At 33.5% G+C, this 13,839-nt stretch overlaps 1 protein-coding gene and 1 non-coding gene across 2 annotated transcripts in view; both read right to left on the reverse strand.

Moving 5' to 3' along the window:
* Positions 1-2,765: 2,765 nt before the first annotated feature.
* Smp_tRNA_01086_Pseudo_TTG.1.1 lies at positions 2,766-2,832 on the reverse strand. Its single transcript has one exon. It is a non-coding gene (tRNA).
* Positions 2,833-10,138: 7,306 nt separating this feature from the next.
* Smp_074030 (tyrosine kinase) overlaps positions 10,139-13,839 on the reverse strand; it is a gene marked incomplete at its 3' end in the record, with an annotated part of 64,260 nt that continues 60,559 nt past the window's right edge. Inside the window, exon 16 of the mRNA XM_018798891.1 lies at positions 10,139-10,202. Coding sequence (XP_018650735.1) covers positions 10,139-10,202 — 64 coding nt within the window. The remainder of the gene's footprint in view (positions 10,203-13,839) is intronic.

Consider the following 13,839-nt stretch of genomic DNA (forward strand, 5'->3'; position numbering starts at 1 on the left):
ACATTACATAAAACATGGTAGGGATTTTATGGTAAGATTTTAGTAATATTTAATATCAAATATATAAGGAAGAAGATGTGAATGATTTCAATCTGGATAAAATCTCACTGAATGTTAGTCTCTTAGTTGGTTCGAATTCCCAACACATATTCATAAGTGTTAACCTAAGAGAACAAGAAATATAAAAACTGAATCACATATTGAGCTTGAAATGGTTTAAATGATCTATCTAATCAATGGTTTATAGACAAAATTTTTATAAAATGTACAATAATTGGTAAGGAGAAACATAAACAGGAAAATATCGTGGACGGGTCAGTATACAAACTTTCTTAGCTTTTTTCCTCTACAGTACAAAAGGAACCTGATCAAGACATTACACTATAGAATCAAGACCATATGCTCTCGAGATACGGTCGAAGATGAAACAAAAGCATTGTACACGACCCTGAGAGAAAACGGATACCCAGAGAAATTTATAAATAAAAACATAGCTAGTAAAAGAGAGCATAAAGAATGTTTAACTGTGAACAAAAAGCCTCTGTATATACGTCTACAATTCAGAGGCAACGCACCTAGTGAAATGCTAAGACTGAAGCTACGAAGATCAATCCAAAGGACTTTTAATGCAGGTAAACTACAACCAATGTTTTCCACACGTCCAATGATCACGCCGATGTTGAAAAATAAATTGCGTAGACTAGCCACTTCTTTCTGTATCTATCAATTCAACTGCTCCTGTGGGGCAAGCGAATGTCCGGCGCTTTAATCGGGTTGATGGACATGGAAAGTTCACCTAGGGGAGTTGGAAAACCCTCATTTCAAACCAATGACCCACATGGGCTCCAGTATCCTGAAGGAACAAATGGAGTATGAATCAATCGTTGGTCACCGGCTACCATGGGACTGCATCTCCTCACGATGCTCCACTGCCTTGTGGATCATACCTTTAGGTCGAAGGCTCCGGCTGTGACCCCTTAAGAAAACTACCTGCTTCAGTTTGGACACCTTGGCAGTATCACAGCCCTCACAAAAATCAAATGAGACTTGTGCGGCACATATTTATCTGTGGGGCAAGTTATATAGGTCGATTTTCTAGGAGTTTGTATACTCGGGCTCGTGAACACCTCCAAGTATGGTTAAGCATAGGTGTAGTCAAAACGGTTAACAGCTCCATTTTAGCCCATTTAGTTCAGACGGGACATAGAGCCAACATCGAGCAATCTTTCACAATAATATATCGTGTTAACAGCAGTCTACCTAATTCTGTCAGACTGAGAATCCTGCAGACGGCTGAGGCGATTTCTATTCGAATCAATAAGCCAGAGCTTTGCATCTGAAAGAAATATGTCCAGCCGCTCCTTTTACCCTGGCCAACTTCAGGGTCAACTTGTTAATAATCAATTTTATAATATAGTGACATTAATTTGATTAATGTTCATTTTTATATTCTAAACTTATTTTATATACATATCTTACCAGTCATTATTATTATTATTCTCACACTTGCTAACCTTTTGGAGAAATCTATTCAGCATCCACCCCTATTTACTATATCTGATGTAATTCATATTATTCTACATATTACGTAATTTCTGATTTGTAATCCCATTGTTCTATCTCACACCATGTCAACTATATTCATTCTGATCATTTATCTCACAATTTCATTTCACTTATAAACTGATTCAAGTTAACACTACATATCAGTCAGCTCCAACATTAACGATTCGATTTTATTTTATATGACAAACAACACTCCTTGATTCACATGTTACAGTTTCTTAAATGATGTACTCTGCCTTAAACTTGGCCAATCTTCTTTTATGGATTATTAATTTGGATTTTTAATAGTAGAACCTGATGAGAAATTATTGAAAAGAATATTCTTCATTCATATAATTATGTTTTAAGATAATGGGAATTTTTCAGCAATTGTGTAAGAAATTGCTATTTTGGTTATAGTGTACCAAGTATTTATGACGAAAAGTTATGGCCAATAGCCATCACTTCAAAGTTCACTCTGTCATTTACCAACTATATATATATCAGTAAAATCTGAATGTAATGTCATTACAACCTCATCAGGAAGATTATAAAAATGACGATCATCAAAATTTGCATTTTAAACATTATATTACTGTTAAGTAGTTTACATAATTTATACGAAATTGATTGATTTACACAAATCGATTCTTATGTTATATATATATGTATCGAAGATCCAAAATTGTGAAATATTAGTTACTAAGTTCCAACCTAATGACCAGAAATATTACTCTCAAAAAAAGAAGTCTTTGGTTCAAATGGTTAATAAACAATTTTAAGGAGTTACAAACGTGAAACAATCTACCTAACCCCCCGGTAGTTTTATTATTTCTTCAAGATGCAAAGTATCATAAAGATGTGAGATATTACAATTTTTTTCAGTAACTAGCAATAATTTATTGTGTTTGTCTGAATTTTCTTCTCCAGTTATGAATTTATATACCTTGTCAAATTTGCCATTTCAATGTATATTAAATAAATAACACTTCAAATTCACTCAGTATTGTTTGTTTTGAATCTTCCCATTGATGTTTTAGGACTGCAACTGGTCAGTCTCTAATTGGCATATGTGCATACTGTGCGTATTGCCTCGATATTGTCTTGATTCACAAGCATTGTAAGCAAAGATGGATAGTGGCTAGCAGTGGAATCCAGGAGGCGCGTTTCGTCCTATTTGGGACTCGTCAGCTGGATGTACCTGCATCTCAGAGTTGATGTTCACTCTGGGACTCGAACCCAGTACCTTACGCTTCAAACGCCATCGCGTTATCCACTCAGCTACTGAGTCCTGATAGCCATTTGCTTGTGCAATGGGATGAAGTTTAAATTCACTTAGTATTGTTTGTTTTAAATCTTCCCATTGATGTTTAGGACTGCAACTGGTCAGTCTCTTTAGACGTCAGTCACTTTAGATGTACCATTTTTGTTTTGTTTTTTATATTCAATCACAGTTACTTATTTTATTTTTCTTCAGAAAACTATTGTTATTGTTTTCAAATTACTAATTGAACACACTATTTTTCTCTTGTAAACTACCTTATAATTTCCAGTAGACATGAGTGTTTAATATAAAGGTATAATGTAGGTAATAAAAAAAGAAGAAGTAATATTTACTTTAGAAACATGGTAAAATACTTTAGTATCAAACTTACAAAATAACAGGTAATTTTGTTGGACATTCTGGTAGATTTAAATGTCCACCATCACATACGAATTTCATAACTTCTTCATGTGATAAACCGGGATATGGTAAAGAGGCAAATGTAGCTATTTCCCATAATACAACACCATATGACCTTTGTTTTTTTTAATACATGATAATTGAAGAAGAAAACGTGCACACAATATTAACAATGTAATTCACATTACCAATATAAAAACTGGTCAACAAAATACAATTTCTCAAATATAAAAACCTTTAAATAAGTTCTCAAATTAAACCCAGTAGTTTTACAGAAGAAATAAAAGGATTAGAGACAGTATTTCGATTAAGTTAAGTACTCTGTAATCGATAGTTTATCCATCTCATTTTCCTTTTGAAACGATAGTGTCAACTTATGTTTTTAAAAAATACTGAGGTTTGGGAGTTTTTTCTGATAATGTTGTTTACAGTAACAAAGAAGGTTTGAAAATTCGATGTTAATTTGCCTAAAGAGAAAAAAAAACAACTTCATCAAAACCATTCAGATGAATTACAAATCTTTTTCACCATCTCAAAAGCATACACGAATAGTAAAACACTTCTTGTCATTGATAATTTTACTGTAGTGATCAGAAGATTGTTGAGGATTAGTAACTGGAGATTAGTGTACAAATTGATTGGTATGGTGGATTATATAGACGGTAAAAGAAAAAATATGTATTTACTAAGGCATTCCTAACGATGGTATTTCCTAACATAAGATCCACTAATACTTTTAAAGAGAATAACTTATATACCCATACAGACTGACAGTACTCGATTATTCTTGATAAATAGTCGTAATTGTGTGTTAAAATCAATATTGACTTCATTATAAAATAACTAATAAACTGATTACTGTTATAAAAATACCTTCGAACGAACTATTCAACCATTTTTCAAATCTTTAAATGATTGAATATTGAACTTAACACAAACGACTTCTACTCCCAAAATAAATTACAATGTTTATATGAATAATATTAGATGTAAAGATCAATGCGGATTTAGTTAATAAATATGTAACTTAATGTAGCATGTTTTATTTATTATCCTAGACTAATAATAATAATAATAAGCACATTAGAAAACTTTAGGCATTTTAGCCCCCAAATGCCCTGGTACGGCCGAGAGTGGGGAGAGTCCGCTCTCCCTCTCCAAATGCTCTCACATGGCCACGTGTATATAGTCTCTGTCAAGGAAGTCCTACTCACTGCCTTCTCACAGTGGCATTACTGTTGTTTACGAAATTGAGAAGACGAAAAGCGAATGTGCGGCGCTTTAATCGGGTTGATGGACATGGAAAGTTCACCTAGGGGAGTTGGAAAACCCTCATTTCAAACCAATGACCCACATGGGCTCCAGTATCCTGAAGGAACAAATGGAGTATGAATCAATCGTTGGTCACCGGTTACCATGGGACTGCATCTCCTCACGATGCTCCACTGCCTTGTGGATCATACCTTTAGGTCAAAGGCTCCGGCTGTGGCCCCTTAAGAAAACTACCTGCTTCAGTTTGGACACCTTGGCAGTATCACAGCCCTCACAAAAATCAAATGAGATTTGTGCGGCGCATATGTATCTGGTGCCCCTGTGCACCAATATTTATGTTTTTAAATAAATAAATAAATAAGAACAAGTACTAAATTAATAAAACACTTCTATTTATAAATTTGGTGGAAAAAACAGCTTCACTAAGATCCTAGTTCAAGTAAATTCCCAATGTGAAAAACTATAACATTAAAACAAAAGTGTAGAAATAAACTTATGCAAATTATAGTATAAAACAGTCATTGGTTTTCGAGAGTTGACTCGTTAAAATCAGTCTGTGACGTGAAAGTTATAAAATTCAACTATCTCGGCAAAAAAATATATACACATAATAATAATAATAATAATGATAATAATAATATGGTCACCAATGACTAGCTTCCAGAGTTAATTACTGGACTTCTAGTGAGAAGCCATGACGAGTGAAGATCAAGCATATCGGATTTGAGGCAGTCACTCACCAAAGGCACCGGAAAATGGTTGTACAATATTGAGAACTGAATGAAAATGGATATGTAAACTATTGGATGCCTGTTCGGTGATCTAGATGTTGAGCTATAGCAATGAGACCTGAAGATTTCAGGGTTCAATCCCTTGTGGGATTGTGAGTGTATACTGCTTATGATTTCCATACAAGGGAACAACATCTGTCCGGTAATTATTTGTTTTCAGTGCTTATCTAACGACTAAGGATCACTTCGTAGTGTAAATTATGAAATTTGGTAGAAATCTGAAATATAATGGAACTGAGAAATGCAGTACTATGTTATTTCAATATTTATTACACTGATAACACTAGAAACACTTTGTACTCTTTTTTATCAATATATTCTGTTGTTGTAGATCTATCTAAAATGATACCAATCATGTGATCCTATTACATTAAATGACATCTTTATAAATTTTTAAGATAGAAAATTTATATATATATATTTCTTAAAGAATCACAAACACACTGACAATTTTAGAATGGTTCAGAAGAAATCAGTAAAAAGTAACATTGTGAAATTTACTTACCAAACATCAGATTTAGTAGTAAAGTATGCAGATGATAAAGTTTCTGGTGCCATCCAACGTACAGGTAAACGAGCTTGTCCAATTTTTCTATAATATTCTTGATTATTTACAAGACGAGCTAAACCAAAATCTATGGGAAAAAAATAGTTGGATGAACTTTTATTCAGGATGGATGTTAGCCCTGAAAAAGTAAAGATAATCTAAGAAAGATAAACTTAACATAAATGAACAATCTGTCGAGATCGAATCCATATTATTATTATATCCAAACGTCATAGTGTAATGAATTATATTTTCAATACACTATCGAGGAGAATAAAAGTTAAGTTTTAGTTTCATTTAAGCTTGAGTACACTACAGTATCTGACTCTTTCAATCGGCTATATGTTTTAAAGGAATTCTCTTATGTTTTATGGTCATTCAAATATCACGTGAAAAAATTGCTAGTCGGAATACCAACTTCTATGACCCTGAGCCTGTGCTAAACTAATGACACGTGAACCAGCATTAGGAGCTTCGAGTCGACTACATATCCTAATTGGTCCTCGGTATAGAAGTTTCTCGTCTAGCTTAGCCCATTCAGTCCAGAACACAAATATCAACCTCCTCTGCATGAATCGTATATTTCAGACATACATAGTTTACATACAAGCAGATCAGATCGCATCAAACCGTAAAATGAAAAATAATAACTAAACAAAAATCAAGCCAAAAGTGGCCTCGATTATGGGATACTGAAACTAATAAATTGGGAATAAATTAAGGGTGGTAAATTGCATAACAGTAATTAATAGATTACCGTTTGTTTTTGATACTTCATGCTGTTAGAAAGAAACAAGAAAAACATATTCTGTTTATCAGTTCAATTTGATCACTGATAAAAGCAGTTTCTATTAATAGGAGTCACTATTGATTACCCTAAACTTTTTTTTAAATCTTAACAACTTAAAATGTGATAATTATCATTATTAGCATAAATTCTAAAATACCTCCATTATAAGAAAAGTAGTTGATTAGTAGTTGTAATGATAGAAACTTTTGTTCAATGATTTATGATAAATTGATTATCATAGACAACATAATAAAAGAAGGGAGGGGGGGGGTCAATTTCAGTAAAATACAATACAAAAGTTATGATAATTTTAAACTCTAAAAAAAGAAACTGAATACATTTTCACTGTCATAAAATATTACTTAGTAAAGATTTCATTCAAACCTAAAGTATAAATAATTATTAGAAGGGGGTTTCGTGGAGATTTTAGTAATTTTATATCGTTGAAATCATGAGTCAATTGAAGCTAAACCACCATGGAAAACCTAAAAGCACTGGACGGCCGTTTCATCCTATTGTAGGACTCCTCAGCAGTGCGTATCCACGATCCCGACTCGTGAGATTTGAACCCAGGACTTATCACAATAGGACGAGTTGGCCGTCCAGTGCTTCCAGGTTTCCCATGGTGGTCTAGCTTCAATTGACTCATGATTTCAACTATATAAAATTACTAAAATCTCCACAAATCCCCCTTCTAATAATGATTATATGCTCACTAGTGACTGGCTCCATGAGGTATTTCCTGGAGTTCTAGTGAGAAGCAGTGATCAGTGGAGTTCAACCAGGTCTGTTGTGAGATATCAAATCACTGAAGACATTGATGAATGGTTGCTCAATTTCGTGGATTGGTTGGAGTTAGACATTAACACCGTTGGATGCCGGCTCAGTGGTCTAGAGATTAAGTGTTCACGCGTGAGACCGGAGGTCCCGGGTTCGAGTCAAGTGTGCAGGATCGTGGATGAGCACTGCTGAGGAGTCCCATACTAGGATGAAATGGTCGTCCAACCCTTTTAGGCTTTCAATGGTGGTCTAGATTAGATCGAGTCACTAATTCAACAATTAAGATTCTACGTTAGACCATAAAAAATATGTGTACAATAATTGTCATTTTCTATGCAACAACATACCTGCAATTTTCACAGTTAACATGGAATTGACTAAACAATTTCGTGCAGCTAAATCACGATGTATAATATGTAATTCGGCTAAATAATTCATACCAGTAGCTAATTGTATAGCCCAATTAATTGCAAGTTGAGTGTCAATTGATCCTTGTGGACAATCATCTTTCGACATTTGTTGACGTAAATATGTAGCTAAGTCTCCAAAAGCCATATATTCCATGATTATAACAGGATGACTTGATGGCTAATCCATCAGATAACAAATATTGGAAATGTATTTAGATGTAAACTTTAAAAAACTACTCAACTGTGTACAATAGAACCAAAATATTCTTTTTAAAAAGTGGGGTCAAACAGTTGTATGTGAGAATATATATATATATATATATATATATATCATTAAATAAATCTAACATTCAAGTGCCCGAAGGGTTGTAAATGATTATATCACTGGATAAGAATCAGTTGACATAAGAGTATTCAATTTTTGTGCTACTCTACAGAATGCCTGAACTGCTGAAAATGTGAATCGGATGTAACAAAATAGACTTCAGAAAATCTTGTAAGTAATTGTTTAATTCATTATAATTCAGTACAAATTCATATACTTGACTGTAATTAATACTTTATATGTCAAGGTTAATGATTGTACTCGCATTTCAAATTAAATTAGCAGCTAAAGTATAATTCAATTCTACAACTTAGTCGAATCCTTTAAGTAATAAATCGTCATTTTGCATGAATGAATTATTGTATTTCAAGATGTAATATACAGAGCATTATACATTAAGAAAATAAATATGGAAATGGACTACAAATTAGAAAGAGCTTTGTGTACCTAGATATAAACTCAATTAAATGCTTGTCATGAATAATAAGTATATACGGTGATGTTTCATTTTAATTCTCGAAAGGAAATATCAAAAAGATTATCGTTTCAAAGTGTATCGGAACGGGGTTTTTTTCCTATAAAGTCCTAGTAAAGCCTTTCCAAAAGTTGACCAATAACAAATGATAGTGAATTGTAGCGCGATATAAAACTGTAAATCAGATTATGAATTTTGAGAAAAGTGAAAGCAATGATTTAAAGTAATTTACCACAAACTATCCATAAAACAAAATCACCCCCATCCTTTGTTTGTTGTATCGATCCTTACTTTTCTTATGAAAATACCTTAAATGTGCTTACACCTGTAAGTATATTCCATTCCACAAGTGAGAGTATACGAACTAAATGTTGAATCAATTTTATTATTGAACCCACTAATTAAACCTGCCTACTTGGTGACAATTTACACTAACACCATCCCTGGTAACTTAAACTAATCTGAATAATATCTAACCCGAACAGTAGATCTGAAAATAACCTGGGACGTGTAATATGGTAGACCTGATTGACTGATGTAACGAAGTAATTAAAGCTTTTGTTGTTCCGTGCTGTCTGTTTCCGTTTTATTTTCCCTAGATTTAGATGGTTATAATCATTCCTTTATGGGACTGCAAATGACCTTAAAAAGAACTAATAGTTTCCGACTGAAGCCTTGAACTGCTGTAATACAAGTGAAAAATGTACTAACTAAACAATTTCCGAAGAAAAAAACACTTCAAACAGTCTTATTTCACATATGTTCCGTGCATTTAATATTGATGTCGATACCAAGCTGACTACGCTTGTAAACTTTCATAAATTCAGTTTACCTACACCAGAGTCTTTAGTATTTAGTTAGAAGTGAGAGGTTATGAGCTACTTGACTTGGAATTCTTCGACCTAAAGTTTAAAGTTAAGCATGTAATAACGATAAGAATCTTTAATTAAAAGAAGGTAAATAATAATTTTCGTAAGCAACAAGAACTATTTATATCTATGGTATTCTTATCTCAAGACGGATAAATTACTCACTTAATCGACAAAGTTGTAAATTATGAAGTACTTTCTAAAACATGATATAACTGCTAAAACTGAAATATTCCTTAAGATTGATCAATTTCGGGATATGTAACTCACTTAATAAATACTGACTTTTGTACTCGGCTTCCAGGACGAACTTTTGTATAAAAGGAAATGATATCACTTGGTTTATATAACTGAATTAAGTAGAGCAAATTTACTGGTTGGAAGTAATATGTTCTAACCACTAAGATATTATTACCATTCACTCTATTTCACGATAAATGCACAAAAAAACCCCGATGAATATTCCGATGGTTTTTATTGATACATAAGACCGGATAAATGAAGTATATCTCAAAATGTGTCAGGCAAAAAGTGTATCATAATCGTAATTTAAAAGAACAATAAAATTAATTGTAATAACAATAGTAATAAACTGACTTGTCTTAATGCGATTCCCAAAAATTGTACAATATACATGCAATTTAGCTGTTTCATAAATGATGCCTCGTTGTAGAACTCGCGTATATCATCCATAGTTGAAGCAGGAAATAAAGTCTGAATAACAAAGTAATGGAATATTTTTTTAGACGAACGGTGTTTTTCGTTACATAAAACAATTTAAACTTGAGAATATATATATATATATATATATATAATAGTTGAAATCACGAGTCAGTTGAAGCTAGATCACCATAGAAAACCTGGAAGCACTAGACGGCAGTTTCGTTTTATTGTCGGACTCCTCAGCAGTGCGCATTCACGATCCTATCTCGCGAGATTCGAAACGGCCGTACAGTCCTTCCAGGTTTTTCATGGTGATCTAGCTTCAATTGATCATGATTTCAACTGTAAAATTACTGAAATCTCCACAAAACGCCTTTTGATATATATTCAAATGTCAATTTGCATGAAAACCGAGAACTAGATAAATCTAATGACATAAAAGCACTTGTTGGAAATTCTAAATGATACAGCAAATATATAGAGATTTTGAATAGTATTGGGCTTTTTAAGCTGAAAGACATATTTTAGTTTTTAAAATGATTTCTTATTATTGCTAGAGATAAAATCACTTATGAATTAGTTAAGACGCAAAAACAGGAGTGAAACCTTTTGATGAAAGCATTATGTTAGCGGAGCATCTCTCTAAGTGTTAGGACGGCTTGAAGAAGCACGATAAAGCCTTCAGATTCGATCCCCCATGCAGCTAGATCATTAACGAAAGAACGGGACTATAGCGAAATTGAAAAAAGAAGTTCTATCGATTATCTTTGCCGTAAAAACGATCAACAAGATGATATTTAGTCGGAAATTCACTCCATTAACAGACCATAAACAGTTGCTTGCCTTATTTAGGTCAAATAAGGAAATTACTATTTATACGGCTAACCGGCTACAACGATGAGTAAAAAAGCTTCTAGGCTACGATTTCGAGATCAAGTACCAGTCTACTACAGCGTTTTAGCAAGCTAGTGTCTTATCTAGATGATTAGGTTCACAGACAAAACTGTCAGAAGACACTTCCGGCAAATATAAAAGCTGAAACAGAATTTCAACGCGGATCCGATGATGCAATCGACGGACTACCAATTACCTTCTGATTCTAACCCAATAGTCACTTGCCCTTCTTCCGTCTTCTGACCGTGAGGTTATATACGTCCGAGTGCCGTTAGTTGTATACTGTATTCTGCTGCAACCAAGTAGAAGACGTAACACTAAGGCTATGTTGGAAGTAGTCGACAGAAAACCCAGCATGGTGTATGCGCAATCTTTAAGGAACTGATGCACGCTGTAGGAGTTGGTCATGTGTCACCCAGATTCACAGTCAGAGATGACATAACTAAGCTCTTAGGGCCGCAACTGATATCCTCTAGTACTGGAATGCATTTACAAATGATTGATCGCTGAGTAGTGACTAATGTCATGTATGCCAAGTCCTTTTTAGTTTTGACCAAATGTTATAGGAAACCAGATAAGATTCGAATAGCTCTGTGGCAACGTCTCTAACTGTGAAGCTGAGTGAGACAGGATCGAGTCCGCTAACGAGTGTCAGTTTACTGAAGATTCCAGGTACATCTTGCTGACAAATGCCAATTAGCACGAAACCTAGATTTGAGGTTTCCTGTTCGCTGCCTTCAATCATCATCTTACATCCCAACAAAAGTGCACGCAATGCTTAGTCACTTAAACTAGTGACCACATTGTAATTTGATAGTCAGAATTCGGTCAACACTAAGATGGATTTAACATTCACGACATTGGTCACTACTACTCAGTGATCAATCAATTATGGAATCACCTTTTTACATGCATGTGTTGACTAAAACAGCAATTGAGTGGTACACTATACTTTGAAAGTTATTAATAATTTGAAAATATAGGTGTATCTGTTTGCAAATGCGTCACAGCTTGTCTAGAAGTAGACTAAGAAAAAGTATCGTTTGTAAGTCATTGATAGACTGAGATAGCGTACGATGATGGTCGGATTACATAATGCACTGATGAATATTCCAATATTTTCTATTTTAATTCTAACTATACATAAATATCCTCCAATAGAGACGTGAATAAAAAGGCGATTTAGTAATGTATTTAAATAATATTACTAATCTATCCACTGAGTAAATACAATAAAACCGTAGTGAGCATGAAAAAGGAGATTCAATAATGCAATAAAGATATGAATGTTACTTACACATTTTCATAGAATAAATCATAAACTGATCTTAGCTAGACCATCGAAAACCTGGAAGTATTGGATGATCGTTTAGTTCTAGTATGAAACTCCTCAAAAGTGCACATTCACAACTCCACATCTGGGAATCGAACTCAGGACTTTCGTTCTGGCGAGCAAACACTGCAGACCACTGAGACGACATCGAATGGTGTCGATGTTTAGCTTCGATCAATTCATGATATTGTGATATTTTCATACCTGTCTGAGATGGATAAGTGCATCACAGCCGAGACAAACACATTTTCTTAAAATTTTTATAGCACAATTCAATATGTCCATGTGACAATATTATGTGCCATTTCATTTAAATAGTCTATTATCGATTAGTTTCTATTATCTACTATAACCAGTTTAATGCATACTACTATCTCTGTAATTATTATTTAAATGACGTAACTAAATCCCCGCAAAAGACCGGCATTACATCATTTTATATACAATAATGATTTCATCACAATTAATTAATTGTATTGTTAGGTTAATTTTTACCCATTTTCTGTCATTTGTAAGTGAATTCGATGCCACAGTAAGTCATTTAAAACAAAGTGGTAGAGATTTTTCATTTGAGGTGTTTCGATGCTCGCCTCTATTGGTGTGTGGCCTATATATATATATATATATATATATATATATTGACGTGCCGCGACATGATATAATAATGTTTTAAGACGTTAGAAGTGATACCGATCACAATGCGATTAACAAGAAAATAAAATGAATTCTACTTTACAATTGATAAGAAACTGCATAACAGAAATACTAACCATATTAGTGGCAGTTTTTTTAAAGAGAAGTAACACAGAGTTGTAAACACGTTTGTCGGTTAGTTAAAGCTAGACAATATGAATAACTAATTCAGAAGCATTCACTGACAATGAAACATGACATAAAAGTAGCAACAGAAGACTTAACTTGATACTTGGGTTAATTTGTAATCGTCAAAATGATGATGCACATAATTAGCCAAGGAATAGCTTTATTTTGCAAAGAATGAAAAAATTACCAATGGAAAGTCTACTTTCCCAACGGACACATATATATGTCGAAAAAGTACGCATATTTTTCTTGATTCGGTGAGGACTTCAGTCTCCGCCTTTTCTTTCGAGTAGCCAGGGTTATGTACAGGAAGAGTGGGTATCAGAATCAACTAACAGACACGGTTCATAAAAAAACTGAAATTCTGCAGCAAAATTATTTACATTGATATTAACTTACTTTTACAGCTACTTCTAAACCAACAGATCCTCCCCATGAAATAAAACATTTCGACTTTATAGTGGATTCTCTAACAATTCCATTTGAATCAATAATAGATAATTGTTGACTAGCTGGAGTAGATAGACGTAATACACATCCTTTGTATACCATACCAAATGAGCCTCGACCCAATGGTGTATCAGTGTCTATTATTAAGTCATTCATAGGAATTATCCATTCATTGGAAATACCAGCATT

This window comes from Schistosoma mansoni, chromosome 3 (genome assembly GCF_000237925.1).
Source record: "Schistosoma mansoni strain Puerto Rico chromosome 3, complete genome".
Classification (NCBI taxonomy): Eukaryota; Metazoa; Platyhelminthes; class Trematoda; order Strigeidida; family Schistosomatidae; genus Schistosoma; species Schistosoma mansoni.